The sequence below is a fragment of the Haliotis cracherodii genome, unplaced genomic scaffold, assembly GCF_022045235.1.
Source record: "Haliotis cracherodii isolate W230 unplaced genomic scaffold, xgHalCrac1.p SCAF_8, whole genome shotgun sequence".
Lineage (NCBI taxonomy): Eukaryota > Metazoa > Mollusca > Gastropoda > Lepetellida > Haliotidae > Haliotis > Haliotis cracherodii.
The window spans coordinates 47,088,211-47,111,966 of NW_027266341.1; the positions used below are offsets into that span (position 1 = coordinate 47,088,211).

A 23,756-nucleotide genomic window follows, 5' to 3' on the forward strand; every position below is an offset into this window, starting at 1 on the left:
GGAAGAGTGTGTTTGTAAGGAACACAGATAAGAGGGATGCTGTTCTCGTGAACATCTGATATGTGTTTGTCACTGAGGGGCCTTTTGAGTGTGAGATTGTGCGAGTCTGGAATAGTGTGTTTGTAAGGAACACAGATAAGAGGGATGCTGTTCTCGTGAACATCTGATATGTGTATGCTTGTGAGTCGTTACTTTTAAAAATAAACCATACAAACGTGAAAGCATCAGTGACTTTGTTAAGAAACATTTTACGTAATATAAATTCCATTTCTAGCCGAATAACTGACGCATGTTTCCTCACATAAAATACAGTAGTAATTGGACGCACACGGGCCTGCAATATATTCTGCTCAAAAAGAAAGGGCGATTCTTTCACATGTCAGGAAACTTCATTACAGTATTTGTTTTCTGACATCTCTTGAGTAGTAGAGTTTACTTTGTGTGACGGCATCAACCACTTCCTCTCGAAGTTAAAAGATCCACTTCTGTTTGGAAACAGACTGCTGCGTCAATGGCAGCACACAGTGAATCTCAATGTCGTTGCGACATTGAGATGATGTGTCCGATGTCGAAGAACGATGAAGATTTGGAAAGGCTTGGGTGCTTCTGGCAAGAACAATGCAAGGTTCTGGCATTACCATGGCATGGCGAGTACACATACGACGTTGCCAAGCAGACATGGTGACGTTACAAGTTCAGGAAATCCTGGAGATGTTTCCTGTACACCAAGTAGTCCGTGACGGTCCAGGCTTTATACGCCTCCCAGTTGGCCTTGTTTTGTAGCTTCTGCTGTAAACTGTCATCAGATGGAATCGGTGGAATCTGAAAAGAATAATTTTCAAGACATATATATGTAGGCAGATACTGAAACCACGTTTATCTAGAAACGCTGCCTATTGTGCATGGGCGAATAAGCTAGGTTTGACGCCGCTTTGAACACTATTCCAGTTAGCCTTCAGTTGATGACGTCTGACGGACAAAACCATGATTCGTCAATCCATTCATTTGTTAATCTGTCCGATTGCGCTGATAATCTTTCGGGTTATCGTGATTTCACTGTTTGTACCACTGTGTCGAGTAGAAAATAAATTCTGCTGATGTTAAAGGTCATATTATTGTTTTTCTTTGCCTTATGCCTTTGCCAATGTGTGTTAAACTTTGCTTCAGTGCTAGTGATATATATTTGCCTCTATATGTATTATCATTATATTCTATCAAGAAGCATCAGACCACACTCGACAGTAAAAGTTATTTCTCCTCCTTCAATGGAACAATGTTGATTTTAAAGCTCATTGCTTCTTTTAAAGGCACGAGGAACATACTAAAATACATGACGACTTTATTAAACTAATATTACTAACTAAATAAGTTAAATTTATAAATTAATACAACACAAACAGTGGGCATGATCAACGTCGCTTTGAACTGTGTGTGTCAGTTATGTCGGCATTTTAGCTTGATGTGGGAGGAGAGCCGGGAATGGTAATGCAGGGATAATATCTGTTCAACTTCCAACTCGTGTATGTGCCAAATGGTGAAGCGAGCCAAAAACGTGGGCCAATCAAGCAAACATTGCAAGGCAGAATTCGAAACTAAAATTTTCATTTGCGTTATTCTTAATTGTATTGAATCCGAAAAGCGGCAGTGTGTTATAAATCTTCACAGAGAGTGGTTTTACGCCTGTAAGATATGCCGTTCACAAATTGATCACAGTTAATTTACCGTTTAATGAACTATTGATGTATTATTTAGGAGAGAAAATCATAACAAAGCTTTAATCCTGACCAGCAGTTCAGGGGCAATGGAAGTCTTGGGTACCCACCATTCTTCGCATTCTTTTCGCCGTGCTCTCAGACAGGTGATGTAGGAAGAACTTTCGGTTTGTAAGGACACACTCGGCGCCCTCGGAAACGAGGCTTGTGTTGGTGGTGGTCCCCATCATGCTGAAGACTGCCTGCTCTAGGCCCTGTCGTTGAGTAAAAATGACATAATCGGTTTAAACAAGCTTTCCCACCACCGGTCCATGTCTGACAATGTGTATACGTTTAACGATATGTTAGGACATCGTTCCACTCATCCAACCACTACGTTCTGATTATTTTCATTTGTAACTTCGTATTGGATAACGATCAACAACTTATCTCATCAAATCAGCCGGCAAAAACAATCTTAAAATCAAAATATGTCTACGTGTTATGGAACTACAATTTCAATACATCTAATATCGCTCTGATATGATTGTTTTACACATTTCTGCAGTACACGTACGTAAATCTCTTTGGGGCCCAGTTTTTGTATCTGGACAAACACTTTTTCTTGGCAATCGCTGTTGGTTGAGGTTTTTTTCCTCGGTGGGATCTGAAATAGATTACAGTCTAATGTAGTTATAATCGGGGCGAGTCTTGAGATCCAGCCCAGGTTGGCTGTGGTTTTCAAGAACATGTGCTTCAACTTGTTACACGCACATACTATCAAAACGTCATCGACCAACTGAGTAACGCAATTTGTTCATGACAACCCAATGATCAGTAAACAAGACAAAGATTTGATTCTAAAATCTTACACCGAACACATACCACATACACGTTTGTGCCCCTGGCTCACAAACAGGACGGTATAAATGGTTTACGTCTCTTTTAGCTAATACATGGTATACTTAGTGTTCATTCAGTGTTCTCTTTTCCGTGCACAACAATAAAATTATGTCTATTGCATTGGTGATATAAAACCGGAAGGTTTGGCAATTCTCAAAGGCTCCCAACATCTTGCAATGACCACGTTCCTGACCATCCATATTATCCAGTCAGATAACCCGAAACATACAACACTTCCCACTTGGGCAGTCGACCAATGAAAGTACGTGACCTTGAACTTTACCTTCCCCAATGAAGTAGCACAGTGTGAGTGTCGCTAGTCCATGATTGTATGATATATGACATATCGATTATCTTACTCGCATACAATATAACCTTTCTGTTTGGGAGAACTGGTTCAGACTGATACTTTATTGGAAATAATTCAAACTAATTGTTGAGACATTCATGCGGCAGTGTATTATTACCTCATTAAACAGGTCTATGAGGCTGTCGTGGTCCAGCATCTCGTCTAACTCCCGGACGTGATCCTCCGCAGACTGCGCCACTGGAAAGAAAACATATTGCTGCAGTACCTTTCTCTTGTCCACAGATGACATAACTGATACATGTGCTATTTGTTTGCTATTTGTTTGTCCTTTCCCTTAATAGGATTATTACTTGTCCATACATAAGATCCTCATCAATCTACTGATGTTTGTGAGTGAGTGAGTGAGTGGGGAGCGCGTTAAACATTAATCCAGTTATATCACTGCGTGTCTGCTTAATGTGGGAGGAAAGCCCGAAGTGATGTAGGTCTCATACGTTTACCACTTCGGTGAAACCCACGAGCACGGGTATGGTGCTGACAAACCTAGAAACATAATCGGGGCGAACCGGGATTCGATCCCACACTTATAGGTTTCTGGCGTGCCCAACGGAGGAAACTCTGCACAGCGAATCGCGGCGCCTTAGACGACTGGGCCCCCTACTGATGTTAGGGGCTTTTAATGAACGTGGAAACAGGGACCACCTGCAATTTACTTGAAAGTTGAAAATACCCTAAAACAATAATCGACATTTTTTAACATATCCCCCTGACTTTCACCTAGACACTGTTCTGTTGCGGTCATAATATAACTGTGTTGTGCTATAAGTCTCCTATTGCCAATGTTTCATATAGAGAACGACATCAAGAAGTAAATAAGAATTGATTCTGTTTTAATCAGAATAATATTTTTTATAGATTTTCTCCACTTTTGGAACTTTCAACATTCCTGTGTATATTTTCAAATAATTGATACTACTGCTCAAGAACGAAACTGATGGAGCAGTCAGACAGAGGTTCATACGGAGGCCTGTTAAGCTGCTGAACCTGGGTGAACTGGTTCACTAAACACTGACAGAATCCCAGTACGTGAAACGTACGTTCCTCCTGACTACGGGCTGTGATTACAGGTAGGCACGTGACTGCCTGTCGTCGTCTTCCCGTCTTCTTCTCGTTCCTCCGGCGGTGGCGAGACCTCAAGAGACTGCGGGGCACACATTCTTCAGGCGTCCCCCGGGCTGACAGTGGAAGAGACACACTCCCAAACCCTGCATAATAACATAGGATTGCTGGTATCAACAACACATGTGTACTCCTTGAAGAGAATTTATCTTTGGCACAAATTCGCTTCACAATTCTGTGAAGAGCATATCCCTACATATAAGTACTCGAAAATGACAAGAGTATCCATGACAAATGCAATGTTGTCAAAAAATAAGAAGCGCATAGCATTGATACATATTTGACATACATATCAGTCTCAATCAATGGAAGAAATACTCCATCATTGGGTTGATCCAAAAAATATTTTTGTGAAACACACGTCAGTGTGAAGAGATTCTGTTCTCTCGCTTGAAGGTGGTTTGGTATAGTAAAAGAAGAAGTTACAGAACTTACTGGCGTGATCTGTGTTGATCTTATTCTTGTCGGTGTAGTCGTTCTTCTCGAAGGTGGGTTTGGTTGCGTACAGAGACTTGAGCACGCGGCAGGATCCGGTGAGGATGACGTAGATCCAGTCGGTGGTGTTGCTCTCCTTGCACAGGAGGACGCCTCGCCTGTCAGAATATTTGCATCATCATAAGAGTGAGTGAGTGAGTTTTACGCCGCTTTTAGCAATATTCCAGCAATATCACGGCGGGGGGCACCAGAAATGGGCTTCACACATTGTACTCATGTCGGGAATAGAACCCGGGGCTTCGGCATGACGAGCGAACGCTTTAACCACTAGGCTCCCCGACCGTCCCTCATTGTTAGAACACGTATCTCAGACGATGTGTATACTGTGTGGCGCATTTAGCACTGCTTACCAACAGGGAGGAAGTTGGGGGTATTGTGGGAATGTGTTTAATGAAGCGTGAAAGGCTTGAGAGTCGTTTTTTTCATATTTAGGACTGGGATTTATAGATATTCGTATGTGTTCCTACTAATTTAAAAAAATGAATGTTAGAATTCGTGTATTACATGACTTTAGACGAGAGATGGTAAATAAAATCAGTATCAGTAACACGAATGAAATAGGTAAGGTGAAGTTGGGTTTATCATTGCGTGCAAGATTATTGCATTTATACAGCGATGTGCATGCACGTGTGTGTGTGTCTGCTTGTACTAGTCCGGACTGATGCCGATTTATAGTGCCAGCCCATTGACATACCATGCCGCAGTTTAACATGAATATCCCACTCAGACAAAATATACTGACTCCAAACCGACCAGTCCTTTTTTTAGCCCCTTAATGCCGAGCGCCAGACAGAGTAACAACGGAAGCGTTACGAATGAAATAATCTCATTGTTACACGTATCAACAATTAATGATTAGGTGTTGTGAAAACGAACGATGGTTGACCCTGCCGAAAATCGTATCAAGAACAGGGCTATCGAAACGTGAACAACAATAAGTGTTCATGTTATTACATATCGTGTCAACAAAGGCATTGAACGACATCAACAATATTCCATTGCGCATCAAATCATGATTATACGTGTGCTTCAATGGAGTTTGAGAAACACGCTAATCCTGAACCGCGCGGATACTAAAAACCTGCACATTGTGGACAATGAACACACATTAGTAAATTAAACTTATCATATGATGTAGTTGTTCTACATGACAGTTGTCTGTGACACGAGGGAGTAAGTACTAACACATATGTACACATACATTGGACATAATTCCCGTGTCTTAACATGGCAGCAACTCAACTCATCGCCGCAAATACCTGAACTGTATGTAGACCTTTAAATAGTTCAGATGACATAAACACATCTTGTTTCTGATCGAAAAGAACGAAGTAATTAGATTTCATGGATTCGAAGAAATAATGCTGTGTAGGTTAAGGGACATGACATTGGCGTGGTACTGGTAGGGGACATTTACATGCGCCTCGCATCTCCAACGGCGTAATACAATTACAATCTGACAAAGACTTTACAATAACGTCACACACATTTCAGATTGACTTCCAGAACGTCATGTCTGAAGTCCTGAAACGATAAGACCAACGTGCTTCGTAGAATTAAGATGAGAATAAATTATTAATGATCGACGTTTCGCGGAAACGTCAGGCAGGTGTTCAACGGGTCGGTACTTAAATTATTTCTTCGAAAGTATTGATCAGGACAATATTTTGCATGACCTAATACCACACAAGCGCACAAAGTACATTGATTGTAGGACTTTCACTATTGTTCATAAAAAAATAAGATGTGCATGTATGAAGCTGTACGTAATTGCATCCGTTTGGCGTGCCAGGATCAGTAGGCGCAACAGAAACATTCAGTCTTCGGTTCGAATACAAGATTCGCTTTGATTATGTTTCCAAGTTTGTCAGCATCACTCCCACGGGTATGACAGCCTGCATCAGTCCGGCTTTCCTACCACATAACGCTAACTCACTGCTCAGAGAGTGGAGTCAAACCAAACTCACTCACTCACTCTCTGATAAGCTGTAACTCGTGATGTGAATAGTGATGTTGATCGTGATGACTTACAGCATTATGTACTATAACCACAATGTTGGTCTACGAGGCTAAAGATGGCGTTCGGTGGCATCATATGTTCCTGGTTTAACAGTCCTCTTAGTCTGACGGTAAACGTCTGAGACCTGCATCACTTCGGGCTTTCCTCCCACATTAAGCTGACACGCCGCGATATAACTGGAATACTATTAAAAGCGGCGTTAAACCCAACTCACTCACTCACTCTTAGTCTGAGGGGCACGATTTTCTGTCCGGGAACTTCATAATTAGATCACAGCGTTTTTCTGTCGCCATTGACACATGATAGCTAAGGACTATGATTTCTAAGATACAGTGTCCGGTTGAGGTCGTGGGTCTGTGGCAGCAACGGTCCTGACAAAACACCAAAGCATCCAGGTCTTCAATTGGCTGTGAGGTGGTTGGTTGTATAAACGGTCGCCGTCACGCCTCTGACCCAGGTCTTATTGATTATATTCGTCCAATGTGCGCAAACATTATGTTATTCTCCTAAAACAATCACATTTGGAAGTTACATTCTAAGAAATTCAATGCACATGAACATGACTACATATTATCGTATTCTAAATTTTGTGAATGTGGTAACATTGTTACTATGGAAGTACGAACATATTTTAACTGACACACTGGTAAAACATGCAACCAAAAGCACTAAATACCAAGAGGTAGTACTGTATATCGGCCTGTGTGATGCTTGCTAATGGTGTCTCACCTGAAGTAGGTGTAGATGCAGGTCTTCGGGTCGTTGTAGGGGAGAACCTCCAAAGGCCATCCACGCAAGGTGTCGATGGAACGAAGGAATGTGATGTGGTCTGGTTCTTTGTTTTTCTCCACGTTCATGAAGATGTCGATGAAGTCTTGTCTCCCCACTGCAAGGAGCTCCACGTCGTTCTTGCACGTGACGGTCGCGCTGCGCCGTGCTCCATGCATCAGGGCCAACTCCTGTAGGGGTACGACAGGGGGATGTCATACATGACACCGACATTGTAATGAAGTGAATTGATTTTACTTGTTTCAACATATGTCAGCATTGAGTCTTCAACTCAACATATGTCAGCATTATAATAATTGATTGAACCATGATGAGTTCCTCCGCCGTGGTCTTGTGGGAAGAGTTGCGTGCTGTGATTTGGCAATTTCCGTTAAGTAGTCGTGCAATGTTGGGGCAAAATCTTCAGCTATTATGCTATAATACGGTTACCTTTAGGATACCCGATCATATTTGAAGCTTCCGAATGTATGACGGTGTCTTTCATAAAAGAGGTACGCACCCCGTCACCTCTACCCCAACCCACCCACTCTGTGAATCCGCAAATGGAATATTGCTACATACGACACAAAATTATGCTCTCTCATTAATGACAGCCTCAACATTATTCCACCAGTAGTATCTTTAAAGTATTACTAAACACGTAAAGCCAGTGGTCGATGGCCCATTGGCGTCACTAACATGTAAATTATATACCTTCAGGCAAAAAGGCCTTTGCCCACACACGGTTCTCCACATGTATCTACGTTCTCAGACACAACACAGAATTCTCTGTGTACTGTTAATAACACAAACAAGTGGACAAATATTTAAAATTCACCACTAAACTGACAATATCTTTAACGTTTTAAAATGTCACCAAAACAGTTTTTAAAATGCAGGAAATAGTATTAAAGACAATAGGATTCGCGAGATGTTAGCTTCCCCTCTATGTATGTTGCCGACTCAAAGGCCCCAGCTTCACTCCTGACAGGGAGAGGACGCCGGCGGGGTACGATGGCAGACTATGAACCACCCATTTCTTCTCCGTGGGTCGGGTGTGCGCCGCAATCAATTTCGTGGTTTGTATGTATTTTAGTCTTTTCCATTTCTTACACTAATAGAGGAATGGAGAAAGTTGACTTGCCAACTGTGTGTTTTATATAATTATTTATTTGACTTTTCTCTGCCAAATAAATAAACATATGCTTGTACGGCTTTCTGAAAATGCTTACACTTCTTTGTGGTTTATATCAAGAAACACTGCACATGGTTCATATTAGATTTGTGAATTTACGAATTTTATACAAATACTTACCATCCCTAAAAGCTACGTTCGTCCCGAACGAATATCACAGCGCGTCTTTAATTATTAATAAGAAACTTCTGACTCGTCGCTATGGTTACCTTTGTTCTCAGGAAAGGTGTGTTAACCCATCCACCGATAGTCGTTTCGTTACAATGTGGGATTACTATCTATATTGCAGAAGCTGGCTGCAAATCAACACCAAACACTGTCGGTTTCAAAATCATGACAGCTTTAGGATATAGATAAATAGTGTTTGTTGTATGTTAGCACAGTTCTGAGGTGCACCATTCGATGAGTTTAAGTGAATACATGTTGTTTGCGGCCACAGTCATGATCAGCAACATCCCAGCTATATTGCCGCGACATGTGAATAATCGAACTTCAGGCAAACATGTGGTTGACAGCATGAGCAGCAACGATTCATGTCATGGTGGTTTGATGATTTACAGTCAGTCAGATGGATCATAACGTCCCACTACTCTAACTCGGCTCTCAGACAATCGTGGGGCACTGGGACCTGCACTGAACCTGACTACCCGCGTTGTTCACTGTGAGGGGTGAACATGTCTCCTACCCCGAAACTGTTCCCCTTCTTCAACATGGCGGCTGTGTGTCCATATTGTTCCTGTGTCTGTCTGTTCGTCTCCAATATAGTCACCACCGCTGAAAAACAAAACATAATCGCCTACTTTTGTGTTTGTTGTTTAACGCCGTATGTTACGACGTAAAGTTTAACGCGGTAAATTGTAATAAACTGCGGTAAAATATAATAACACTGGGGTTAAATGTAAGACTGCGGTAAATTGTAATACAAATTGCAGTAAAATGTAAAATTCGTAACACCGTACTCGTCCATATTCCAGCTATATGTCGACGGCCTGTGAATACCTGACTGACTGATATTTTGTCCAAACGAACTATTTCGCGATAGTGGCTATAGCTATAAATGACATTACTACTGTTAAAAGAAGGATTGACAACACATCCGTACAGGCGAAGATTTTGACCTCATATTCAAATTCCGTAGCTCGATGCTCAAGATGCCAATCACTGGTTTGTCTGGGTGTGGACGCGATTATTTACATACCTCCGTCATAAAGCTGGAATATTGTTGAGTGCGGCGTTAAACAGCAAACAAACAAACAAAGATGTTGACGTCCATGTAGTTGGTCCGGAGAAGCTATCTGTGTGCGCGACTATGCTTGTCGTTAGGCGACTAACGGGGTCGGCTGGTCAGGCTCGCTGACTTGGTTGAAGCATGTCATTGATCCCAATTGTGTGGATCGATGCTCATGATATCAAACACTGGATTGTCTGATCCAGACTCGATTATTTACAGATCTCCGGCATTCAACGGGAATTTTGCTGAGTGCGGAGTGCTCCAGTTGATGGAGAAGGGTCATTATTTTATAACTGGGAAGGGTCAGTTATATCAGCATGATGTAGCGAGAGACGGTGACACTCGTGACATACATGTTGCACTTCAGTAAACCTTCCCGTGCACGAGTTTTGTGTTCAAAATGTAAGCGTTATAATCGAACCCACGACTGCACGGTTGAGGGACCCAAACGGCGAATTACGGTTCCTCGGGCCACCGAGCAAACATTAACACTTCTAGCTATATTGAACAAGACGTCTGTACATTTAAACGTACAGTGGAATCGTTATTCCGGACCCCGTGTTTCCGGAATCTCCGCATTACGGTCGATCACGTCACGAAGTTCATTGGTTGTCTTTTCAGCGATCTTACCAGGAGCCCTGGGAATTGCTAAACCGAAAATTTGTTTATCCAGATGAGTTCACCGTGGCTGGATCCGTAGTAACAGGGTTACACTGTACAGGATACATCACGTATTATTCAACTGGATCTGATTTAAAGTGTGTTCACACTTACCGATACCAGAGAGGATGAAGTAGAAGTTCTCAGCCACATGGCCTTGTCGAATAATTACTCTCTTTCGTTCGAAACTGAAATAAAGATCGACCAGCCTATGTGAAATACGAAATAACTGACAGTGTGTAGATTGTTTGACATTGTCTGTTCTTTAACGCAGCACCCCGCAATATCGCAGCTTTATGACGGCGGCCTTTACATAAACACAATCCATTTTTTCGCCAATGGCGACAAGCACAGGCTGCTGCAACTAGTTCTGACCCGGAATCCACTCGTTGCTCAAAAGTTGATCTTCTACTGATATGTTATCAATAGTTTTTTCTCATGACGCCAAAGACTTGTTATCGGCAACTCGAATTGTTTGCGAGAAGGTGCTTTACTCGTGAATATAACCATGATTACCACACATTGTGTTTAAAGAAGATTATACAATATTACCTGCAGTGAATAAAAAACAATGATCAAGTTTGATTTTTTATGGCTTATCTTGAAGTACCACGACACTGTTAAGCGACCAGCAACGCTAGTAACACAGTGAATGACAAAGGGAATTTTCTTTATCGCCAATTTCATAACATTCCAACAGTCGATTCTGGACTATTCCAGTCTGTTCTTCATGGCAATATGGGTACGATGACACACAGTGTTCACAATCGGCCTTTCTTTTGAGTATGATCTTATGGCATATCTGGGGCTGGATACTTACTGTTCATACCAGCCCACCCTCACAAGGGACCGCTGCATCTTGATGGGAAACTCCCCGAACGCGTCTACGGCCTGTTTCAGAGATGCTAGAGCGAGATGCAGCTGCTCTTCTGTCCTGTCCCCAGGGTCAATGGACAGGATCGCCTTGGCCTCGGTACTGAGCTGAGCCTGGGAGAACAGTCAATAACAGAAACATGTACCGTGTCATTACAATTCATTGACATCCAGAACTGGCTTCATGGGGGGACATCGCCAGGGCGAGACCAAGCAATACCTTCTTGGAGATGTGACTACAATAAAACTGCATCGCAATGCTTTGCAGATCATTGTGACGTCGTCGGTTACCAGGAGATCACAATCAAATGACATCACTATTCCTTGTTCTACTGCTAGAAAGTTGTACTTTAACATTTAAAACACGATTGTTACTGTTCAGAAACTTAACCTGAATCTCACCCAAGTGTTGTTTGATATCAATTAAGATTTGACTTTCACTTTGTGTGAGTTCATTAGAGTATGAACCTTTATAGAGTGAGGGCTGAACTGTTCCAGCTCCTACGTTCATTCAGGTTTATACTCCAATGAACTCACACAACGTGAAAGTAAGTTCGTACAACTTTAATATCATTATTGTATACCTCGAGGCTCAAGGGATGTATTAAACATTTTCATTTAGTACGTGTGACTTCATGTTTACTCTGACAGCCAAACAACAACCTACAGTGACATGGAATAAAGTAGTTCATCAAAAGGAGTGGCTGCATGAGCGTTTGCCTGCTCAACTTTCTCTACTGGGACACATCTTGTGTGGTTACAACAAATGGATCCCAATAATATCATCATTTGATCAAAAAGGTCTCGTAAGAACTGCCTCAGTAAGTTGGTCACAGTGACAGCGCGTCGTAATACATTTACAGAAAAACGGGACGAAAAATATTGCGAACACGATAAACGTGATGGGAGAGTTTTCCGAAGTTGTTCATGAACCTGCGGCGACTACAGGTGTTAGTCGTCATTGATCAATTGGCTGTGCCTTGATAGGTGATCATAAAGATGTGTCAAATAGATACCAAGGTAAATTTATAGATTGCTGTAGACTGCTACTTGTTAGTCTAGACATGGATCTAGTCCATAGTTTGGATGATCATTTCTTCAGTATGTTCACTAGGATGAGTCATAGTGAGGATTTTCTTGAACAGGCATTCAGTCAAAATCTCTGACTTATCCAAATGTGTGCTAAAACTCTAGATGAAAGAAACTGCTGTATGTATTAGTGCAGGGAATTCCCATGATTTTCCCTGGAAATGTGGAAGTAGTCCCGTATAATACAATCTTGAGAAAAAAATTTGGACGTCAAAATGTGTCGTTCGTACGTTAATGAACGTCACTTTTGCGGTCATGTGACCGACCTATCGTCTAATTCAAAAGCCGTATATCGTGTAAACTGCAATTCAAAAATTATCACTCTGCAAGCCTAGGAGTTTTTAACTATAGTCGACTATATATGCTATATATGATATGAAAATACATTTGAGTGACATTCTATATTTATCCATAGGGTTTAACGTAAACGAATTAATAAATCAGACGAAGCACATATGTATTACTGACAACCGATGTTGGCATAATACAGATATCGCTGTTTATGTACGGTTTAGTGACGTCACAATGTATCGTTTTCGACGTCACGTTGTTCCACGACACAGCTTTCAATATACTTTTTCCTAATTAAAGTTAAACAAGTCAGACTAAAAGTTAATAAAAATGCAAATCATGTATTTCCCTCCCCTTGTACGACAGTTTCTTAAAAAAATATATGTAAAGAAGTCAGTTCAGAATAAAAGATTGTCTACAACACACTACAAATATCTGTCATGTGTTAAATATACGAGTTCTTCACACAATGCAACACAGTTATCTCCCTTCCCCGACATCTGTACATACCTCCCTATTGGCCCGAAAGACGCTGGGGTCAAATGTGAGTCCAAATCTTTCATAAGCTCGCCTTGACGTACCAACGTCGTCGTGTACCTGCGTCCAAGACATGGCCTGACGTTCACTCCGTTGCGGTGTCTGACTGGCAGATGAAAATGTTGGTATCAAACCCTAGGTATGTAAACATGGCGTACCTATCCGGTACGGTTTGTAGTCGTGTTTGCGGATATATTTCTTTTAAATATAACACATTAACTGACTTGAACAACGTCAAAAACAACAGGAACAACTCAAATCGTTTTGAGTATTACTGAACAAGTAAGAAGGTACATTGCATGAATGGGCTATAAATAGCCATGTCACGTGTTTACTGAACCGGGCGTGTATGTCTACGTATGTAAGTAAATATTGCTAGGCGATGTTTTTCTACCGTCGTAAGTAAAAAGATCATGTGTGACAACCAGGGCCAGTTACAGAAGACATCAACAACGATACTCGCCATTGGGTAAAGATGAAACGCAATCATCCATGTCAGAGACCCTGGCCTTACGACAGATCAAAACAGAACAGAGCAGAGTGAGTGAGTGAGTTGGGTTTAACGCCGCTTTTAACAGTATTCCAGTCATATCACGGCGTGTCAGCTTGATGTGGGAGGAAAGCCCGAAGTGATGCAGGAGAACAGAGCGGAACAGGAACAAAGACCTACATGCATTTACAAGGCATGGAGGGACCCGTGAAGATCCGGGTTAGAGTAGGTCTTCAGCAACAACATGCAACGTAAGAGACGGCTGACGGTGTCGGGTGGTCACGTTCGCTGACTTGGTTGATGCATCCCGTCGTATCCCTGTTGCGTGGATCAGTGCTCATGTTTTATATGTTTGTTTGTTTGTTGCTTAACGCCGCACTCAGCAATATTCCAATTATATGACGGCGGTCTGTAAATAATCGAGTCTGGACCAGACAATCCAGTGATTAACAACATGGGCATCGATCCAAGCAATTGGGATCGATGACATCCATCAAACAAGTCAGCGAGGAATGCTCATGATATCAATCACTGGATTGTCTGATCCAGACTTAATTATTTACAAACCGCCGTCATATAGCTGGAATATTGCTGCTGAGTGTGGCGTTAAACAACAAACAAACAAATCAAAGCATATGATACTGGGATGAGCACATGAATTGTCCGACACCTGTGAGCAGTCTAGTTTGTGTACAGTGCATCTACAGGGACAGGAGGCAACTACTCCCTTGTGGCTTGGCTGATTTACAGGTCACAGCCGGGTCACAGGTGGGTTAGACACATCATGATTGCGACGTGCTAGTTCAAGATCTGTTCATCCTTAATTCGATTTCCGTGATCCCTTGATGAAATTAATGTTAAGGAACGTTGGAAATACCATCACTAAAAGTATGGCACACTATGATTTTATCCATTTTAGGCCACCCTCCAACATTAAACTGACTCACTCTCTCACTCCCTATACTCAAAAACTGTTGAAAGGGGCGTGAATCAAAACTCACTCAGTGTTGTTGGTGTTTCTCAAACACAAATATTAGCTTCGATTTTGTGATATATGTGTATTTTCCTGAAAAAAACCGGAGGAGCCAACGAACTATACCTCTCTGTTATTCACCCCTTAAAAAATATCTCTAGACGGTTTTATTTAAAAAAATATAATTTGAGAAACACTTTTGAAAATTAAAATGGATCGTAAAATATACAACAAGATTTTACGACACAAATTTACAAGTCAAACATGTTAGGGGTCAAGTGGTTGAAATTCATATCTTACCCTAATCTTTATTAAGCCAATATATGTTTTACACAAAAATACCACGCAAAAGATTACTTGTTACAAACTGTTACAGGAATGAGTGATGGGTAAATAGACATAATTTAACAACAGTTCTTTCGATTTTCGTTTACAGAAAAATCGGTAACTCGGTATACTTGCTTTTGCCCCTCAATGTATATTCAGTGGTACACAAAGGTGTGTGTGCATGTTTACCTGCTGGACACGGTAGCCTTGATCATGATAATAACCTTCCGAACAGCTCGTCTGAATTTGTACAGTGGCTGAAATCAACGAAAGTACATGAAGAATACACATATCTCATCTTAAAGCGCATAGGTTTAGACAATCCCTGAATATCAACCGCTGTATCAAATATAGTAACAATGCATGCACATTATATATTTAGTGTCACGGAGAAGTCAGTGTTAGATCAATTTATAGTTTAAGGACGGAGTAAAGAACAAAATAATTCAAACATACCAATTATATGTTTGTTTGTTTGTTGTTGAACGCCGCACTCAGCAATATTACAGCTATATGACGGCGGTCTGTAAGTAATCGAGTCTGGACCAGACAATCCAGTGATTGACATCCTAAGCATCGATTCACGTAAATTGGGACCGATGACATGCATCAACCAAGTCAGCGAGCCTGACCACCCGATCCCGTTAGTCGCCTCTAACGACAAGCATTGTTGCCTTTTACGGCAAGCATGGATTGCTGAAGACCTATTCTGCCCCTGATCTTCACGGGTCCACAACTATATGCAGTCCTGTACATTACGAAAGAAAGCTTTATGTTAAGAAGTATAAACTGTTTCACACTGAAAAAATAATGATGTAATATGTGACAAACTTTTTTTTCTTTTATTGTAATTTGTAGCGATGTGTGACCGTGTATACCATTCTATCTGTTATAAACTTAGGTGTCCGACTGGCTAGTCAGATCACCACATTGCAATCCAAATATACACGTCGGCTTGTCGGCCAATACGTCACCATGACGTCATAATGTTGGCACTATCATTAGCCGCGTTATAATACTGAATGTCCTCTAGCGGGACACAAGCTCATTCTATTCATTACGCCATTGTTAGCAATACTCCAGCAATATCGCGGCGAGGGACACCAATAAACATCTTCACTCAATATACCTATGTGGGGAATCGAACCCGGACGAGCGAACGCTTTTGACCAATACGTTTATCCAAAGCCCTGTATTCTAATGGACGCACAAAACTATTTAATAGTAATTACATCGCTAGAACGCGAACTTAAGATGAAAACATTCGATAAGTTTGTGACAGAGAACGTCGGGCCTTTAAGTCTCGTCCATCCCGCTATTGACATGCTTATGTAGTTAGACATTTTGCTGATCAGTTATCAGTTATCACCACTGTAATTAATCATTTGTGACCATTAATAAATATTATTTATCCATTATCGGCAACCCCTTCATATTTCATCCGTTTCCGTTAAAACGTTTATTCCACTCCCTTTCATGTATTCATAAACCTGATCACCAACAGGTTCGCCTTGGTTGTCAATTCTCAATAACCTCGTTAACTCGACAACCATTAATTCGATATATCGTTTAAGACGTGTGGTCCCTGTGAAATCGTCATCGACGTAATGGACACTTCGCTTGTCTCACACTACAGATAAGGCGAACTAGCCTCGATGTCTCCATGACAAAGATACTTTACTGCATATGATATACAGACGCAAGAACCTATGCTCTTTTCCTTTGTGACGTCGCCTGGCAGAGCAACAGCACTATAGTGCTTATTGTCCCATGTAGAAATTACATGAGTGCGTTACCGTAAAGGCTTAACCGACATATGGTGACACACCTATATAATCGACCGTGAGGTGATTAGCTCAGGTAATTACATGTATTTTCACCTGGAAGTTCGTTGGGTAATGCTGACAATTACAGGGAGTTCAAAACCTTAAACTATCAAAGACACAGACTTAAGGAACCTGGGAAGAAGGGGTCGTTTCTGTGCAGTATAGCATTAGCTAATTACATGTAAGTTCATGAGACATTCAGTTGTTTTCAAGGCTGGGTTGATATACTTTATATGATAAAATATTTGGCTTTGACCCTCTGTCTGATGCTGTCAATTAATGCTTCATATCACATTTAATTACATAAAGTACAAGGAGCAAATTATGAAGTACTACGATAGTTATGCGTGCGAATTAATCAGTGTCTCGTTTTAGGTGACATTCAGCAATATTCCAGCAAAATCACGACGGCATAAAAATAATATAATCTGGGTTTGTCGAACCAGTGGTTGATCGCATGTCGGGGAGCGGCATCACATGATAGTCCTTGTCAGCCACGCGATTCCATTTTAGTCGACTATTAACTAGATAAGCATGCATCCTTGGGTGCCGAGTCAGTCCGGATTTTTTAAACTAGATAAGGAGCAAGGTAAATATATTTTTCTATAAAACTGTGTGTGAGGTACAAGTATCTTTTACACCGCTTTGTTAATACACTTCAGTTTCATCATGGGGTGCCAGTTTATTGTAGGAGGATCACCCAATGTTATAGAGGCATTTGACGGTTACTACTTAGGTGAAACCCATGACCTTTTGTATGGTGATGTATACGCTACGTTATCCTCCATAGATAACGGTACTTATCTCCACTATCTCAAACATTTGCACTACCTACATCATTCAATCTGACCCGTGAAGCTCCGGGTTAGAATAGGTCTTCAGCAACCAATGCTTGCTGTAAACGGCCACTAACGGGATCGGATGGTCAGGCTCGCTGACTTGGTTGATGTATGCCATCGACCCCAACTGCGTGAATCGATGCTCATGATGTCAATCACTGGATTGTCTGGTCAAAACTCGATTAGTTAGAGACCGCCGTCATATAGCTGTAATATTGCTGAGTGCGGCGTTTATCAAGAAACCAACCAACCAAATCATTCGATCTGTTTCATTTACCTTCGCAATATAAACTGTCCATAAATGTTATAACACAAATATGCTTACCGCGTTGTATACATACATGCACATCAGTGAATCCATATTCACAAGTCACATGAGGGCTGGCTACAACAGTGTGAGCAGTACTAGTATTGATGGACATCACAACCTGAACAACTGGTGACTAAAAGTGTGTACATCCACCAGGTCAATACACCTATCCACATTATGCTGTCGCCATGGCTTCAATGCATGCCTTGGCTTGGAATGCATTGAACATCCTTCGAATTCAGAATTGCGCCTCTTCCCAAAAGAAAGAAAGAACTGGCTGGCAAGCATTATGCAAATGGTGATGACGTCCTTTCTGCTGTGGACGACGTTTACACCACCAGGAGGAAGACTTCTACACCTGTGGGGTCCAGGCATTCCAGCATCATTGCCAGAAACGTATGAACCACTGTGCGGATTATGTTGCAGAACAATTAGCAGCTAACTCCATCAACGCAGACCATCATAGGCTGAGAATAGCACGCCTAATTCAATTGTCAATACGAGTTACGACTTAAATGCTTGAGGATGTTGTTTTTAATTGTTGTTTAACGCCGCTTTAAACAAAAGCCAGACATATTACTCTCGGGTGTAGATATCTTTCAGGTAAACCCTTCAGACATGAGGTAAAATGAAAAAAAATCATGTTCAAAGAATGAGGGTTTTTTTTCATAATGGCAGACAGAAATACAGACGCTCTAAATGTGAATTCATGTATGATGTATTTTAAACAATGAATGATCTAATCCTGAGAATATGAACATAGAGTACTTATGCTACAATTTATGTTGCCCTGACATTTTAGCATCAACACCTCCCTTTATCGAACAAAAAAACCAAAACAATGAAGCTAGGATGTTTCAACTTTGATAAAATGGAACCACTCAATTTTGACACAATTTTAATCATCACATCTACCTAGTTAAATGAACACCCAAAAGACATCGCCTACCTGTTTTGCCTTCAATTCCTGTTCCTCCTTAAGTTTGATATGTTCGATTTCCTTCTCAGCGGGTTTCTTAACAGGTGGGTCATAAGGATATACCTCCTCTCTCTTCCTTCTTATAAACACGAGTCTCATTCCTTGCCGTACAAAGAATCCTATTGTTGCCATTTCTTTCATGTAATAGACACAATTCTACCTTTGCATATCTCGTCAACTTCCGAAAGTCTTTTGCATCATACCAAACACAGAGGAACTCCAATTAGTTTTATAATTCTTTAGCATATTGAATGTAGGCAATACACAATGTCACACTTGCGCTGTTGCGTCTTCACATATAACTGATTTTATCTATGAATGTGTGATTTCAGGATGGGAAGGTACTTTATGACTGGCGTTAAACGCCGCACCTATATTTCGCTAAGGACCATGCCTCCCGACACGCACTGTGCCAAACGCATTGATTAACTTCTAGATGTGAGTAATGAAAGATTCATGTGATTTTGTCTCGAACGGGAATTAAAAGGCTTGCGTTTGCTGCTGACCCATTTTTGTTCAAACCTCCAATAGTCAGTACAAATAACAATTGTAAACTTCCGGGTTACAGTAACTTGTGACTTATCTATGGTGAAACTCATTGGCCATTAACATAGTTGTTTAATTGATTTTTGTTTCACACCGCATTTGGCACAATTCCAACTATGTGACGGCAGCCAGTAATTAAAATAACCCTGATCAGACAGTCCAGTGATTGATATTATGAGCATCGTCCCCATACGATGATACGCAGTCTTCTACGTCACCGTGTCTGACCATCTGAGCCCTTCAGTTACCTGTGACAACAACTTGTTAGCAGGGTATTCCCACTTGGGGTTAACTGAAGAATTATGACATAGTGTGAACATCACCTGGTCTTCAGCAACCCATGCTTGGCGTAAGAGGCGGCTAACAGGATCGGGGGGTTCAGGCTCGCTGACTTGGTTGATGAATGTCATCGATCCCAATTGCGTGGATCGATGCTCATGTTGTCAATCACTTAATTGTCTGGTTCAGACTCGATTACTTACAGACCACCGTCAAATACTTGGAATATTGCTGAGTGCGGCGTTAAACAACAAACAAATGTTAAACCGAAAGCAGTATGTTTCTGATATGAATTTTAAAATAATTAAAAAAACCTGAACATATATTTTGTCGCCGTCCCTGGTGTGTTTTTAAGTATTAGTTTGTATATTAATTGTTTGCTTGTTAAAGAAACTTGATACGTTATTTACATTTTACAAAAAAACAATATAATGGAGACTGACTCAGTAAAGTTGTACACATTGGTGATGTTCAGCTTAGAATGTAAATTTGATAGAGTCTACAGAATTTAGTAAGCAGTTGGTACATTTCCAAACACACACATATATATATAATGCCATTTGCTGCCTCAGGCGATTTCCCTTCGGCCACGTAAGCGTTTGATGTTTTACGCCAACAAACAAATGTCTAGAACGCTTGTTCGAGGATCACACTAAGGGCAATCCTTGGGTGTCATACGGATACCAAAGTGGTCAGTTAAATATCGGTCTAGGGTCCAAAATCACAGATGTAGGACACGTATCCAAAATGTACCAAGGCTGATACGGAAGTTGTAAATGCCACTGCGTATTTTCTACAAAGGTGATTTGGATGAGGATACGGGTAATACGGAAAAATAAGTGTGCCACAACACTGCACTCACATTCCCTCCCAATGACTGGCTATTGTTATTCTGACTATGTAACTGAAGTATAATGGCAATACGTCTGTATATATACATATGCCGTCACTTATGCAAACAATTGACGTCATCGCTGTCAGTGCTGAGCATTGTCTTTGTTGTTTTTTTGTGGCTGTTTAACGCAGCACTCAGCAATATTTCAGCTTTATGACGGCGGTCTGTATATAACTGAGTCTGGACCAGACAATCAAGTGATTGATGTCATGTTCATCGATCCACACAAATGAGATACGATGATATGCATCAACCAAGTCAGCGAGCCTGACCACCCGATTGTGTTCGTCGCCTTTTACGGCAAGCATGGGTTGCTAAAAAACTTCTATCCCGGATCTTCCATTTAGGAGCTAGTATTAATAAACCAATGAAACAAGCCTTGTGACTGTTTTGTCTCTTTGGTGATAACTGGTGATCTTTAACGATACTCGTATGCGAAGACACAACTGAATATATCAATACTAGAAAATTATGAGTTCATAGATTATCTTTGCTTCTGTATATGCACACGAAGTGTATGATACGAACAGTACAACGACATCGGAAGATGTCCGACAAGACATTTTGTAATACTCACTCGAAATGTACGAAATTCATATTTCTCATTGACATCACCGTATGAACGGACTCGTCGTAATGTTTTCTGTTTCCTGGAGGTTGCCGCGTCCGCCTGTTCCAATTTAGTTGTACGGACATTCTGCTGAAGCAAATTATGATACGACTTTCCATACCTCAGTCTTCGAAAACTTCGAAATCGTGCCGTCATTTTGTCCCACGTGACCCGCGCTGCTCTTTCCTGGCATGCGTCGAGGGTAGTGCGAAGACTGTCGCACGATGTTGACACATTTTCATCGACTGTTGGAAACATATCACTCGACTTGTGTTTCTGTACGTCTAATCGATCCACCGACCCACCATAATCGGAATCGGATATTTCCGAGGCATTTTCGAAGACTGCGGGTTCGTTCTGGATACATGGTTGGCTTGAGGTAACAGTGATCAATCGACTACGACCTATTCCTTTGTCCCGGGACTGTTCGCTTGGGTTTGACGCACATGATGTATGACTGCAAGTCGACGGGTTACCTACAGATGGTATTTCTATTTTCAATATGTTTGCTTTCTGTTCTATTGACACACCATGAACTGTGCGCCTCCGTTTAATGACGGCCGGTTTGTTCTGAAGCACCTCGAGGAAAGAGCTGGTGGTTTGACTTGGATCCTTAGACACCGCACCTGCATCTTCCGATGGCGTTGTACTGTTCGTATTGTCCATTCCAAGTTGGATTCGTCTCGCCACTTTCAACAAATACTTTGTCTTCTTATCGTTCTTCCTATGTGACGCCATTGGGGGCCACAGGTCAGATTCTGTGGTTGCCGGTCTTTGTCCAGTTCTTCGTTTAAAATCCGGGATGAATTTAACATGTCCACTTGTATCATATAGTTGTATTTTACACTTATTCGTGGGATCCGGTATCGCATGGAAAGACACAAGTTTCGGGTGAGCTGTAAATGTACCACGAACTTTAAACACTTCCATGTTAGTATAACTGATTTATATTTATGATTCTATCACAGCAACATACACCAAGTTACTTATTGACACCAACGTGTCGCTCAACGTGTTCTTCCCCGAGTTATCACCACGGTTGTATCCATAACATCAAGCCACGATGGTGTTTTCCAGTGCTGCAGTTCACATGGATCCCGTCCTTGGCAGTCAGGGAGATAATTACCAGGTGTTTAAACCTCATCATCGTATCCTATGGCCTGCACGAGCGGTGTGATCCGGAACAAACTCTTTAAACATGCACATCCAGTCTCCAAGACAATTGTCCAATTAGACGTTCAATATCAGACGTATCCGATGGCGATAGGGAGGCAACTGTCACGCAGTGATGCCCCCATCAACATTGTACCAAGGTCCTGACTGGGATAATGATTCAACCCTAATGTCTGTCTTGTAAAATGCATCAGCTTCGTCTAGCGGGACTACCAATTAGTTAATCATCCCCTCGTCTCGTCCCTGGAAATGAGTCCATGAATTATACAGTGAACAGATTCGAATTGCGGGACATCCTAACTGGTTGAAAATGGAACTGTCTGTCTGGGCGCTATTATTACACTTGCTCAGATGCTGTTTTAATGGCCTGTTTCATCTCCGCACAACAGATGTCCGATGTAGTTCCGAATGATGTGCTAAGTTTTCAGGTTGGTGATAAATTCATTGTTAGTCTTCAACACATCTTGGTCTGCCATAGTGCTCGCTCTTCTGTACCCATCTGTAGTTGGTGTACACTGTATGGGAGTACATAACCCTTACAACCAGACCGTCTACTCCTTTCGTGAGTTGTTGAAAACGCCTCTTCCCACTGAAACCAAGCCAGCGTGACACCAGCGAGAAATAATCACACTGCTTACGAGTTCCGCTGTTTCTCGCTTAACATCATAGGCTATATTAGCAATAGAGGTGATTAATACCAGGCCCTTTACAGGGTATTAGGGTATCCAAGCGAACTGTCACGAGACCAGAGCAAACACTGCCCGATGCCAATAACACTTCATTGTTCTCTGTATCAGCCTATATAAATCACAGCCATGGCTGATTAGGAACAAAAACACCCACCACTAGCGCCTTCAAACCACAGACTCACAATAACTGCTAAATCTGATGTCTTAATTCTGACGAATGGGTTCTATGGAAGTGCCCAGTTATTAATTTTCCTAGGACAAAAGCTCTTCAATAAAAATATCACACATCTTTCTTCCTTTTAGCAACTAGTTTCATATTTTGGATCAATATTTTGATCAATCATAATCTGAAAGATCAGGCAATCGATCATCGATCTGACTGTTACAACCCAAATGGAAAGTATCCGGCTGCTACAGTCGTTTCCTGTTCCTCATTATGTCCCCCTTTCTATGGCAGTTATCTACCCTTTTTACGATTGCGTACTCATGCCTGCGTGTCATACCTTATTCATACCAGTGAAGTGGGAATGGAACATGCTGTATAACGTAGTTAACACCAGCAACATGGCGGTTAAATG

General features: G+C 41.4%; 1 protein-coding gene across 1 annotated transcript; it reads right to left on the bottom strand.

The window, feature by feature from the left end:
* Positions 1–687: 687 nt before the first annotated feature.
* On the bottom strand, positions 688–22,246 carry LOC139451130 (uncharacterized). Its single transcript, XM_071232925.1, has 13 exons — positions 21,284–22,246; positions 15,222–15,289; positions 13,216–13,348; positions 11,273–11,439; positions 10,567–10,640; positions 9,247–9,335; positions 7,328–7,557; positions 4,519–4,676; positions 4,002–4,169; positions 3,062–3,141; positions 2,269–2,358; positions 1,823–1,966; positions 688–822 (listed from the first exon to the last, which is right to left on the bottom strand). The coding sequence occupies exons 1-13, from the start codon at positions 22,244–22,246 to the stop codon at positions 688–690; spliced, it is 2,499 nt and encodes an 832-aa protein (XP_071089026.1).
* Positions 22,247–23,756: the final 1,510 nt, after the last annotated feature.

Bases quoted from the DNA above. Each gene is read 5' to 3' on its own strand.
- LOC139451130 (XM_071232925.1), bottom strand. From the start codon at position 22,246: ATGGAAGTGTTTAAAGTTCGTGGTACATTTACAGCTCACCCGAAACTT. The intron at 13,349-15,221 runs GTAAACATGCAC...TTCATCTGCCAG, and splicing joins AAGGCTACCGTGTCCAGCAG to TCAGACACCGCAACGGAGTG. The intron at 9,336-10,566 runs GTAAGTGTGAAC...TTTGTTTTTCAG, and splicing joins CTTCATCCTCTCTGGTATCG to CGGTGGTGACTATATTGGAG.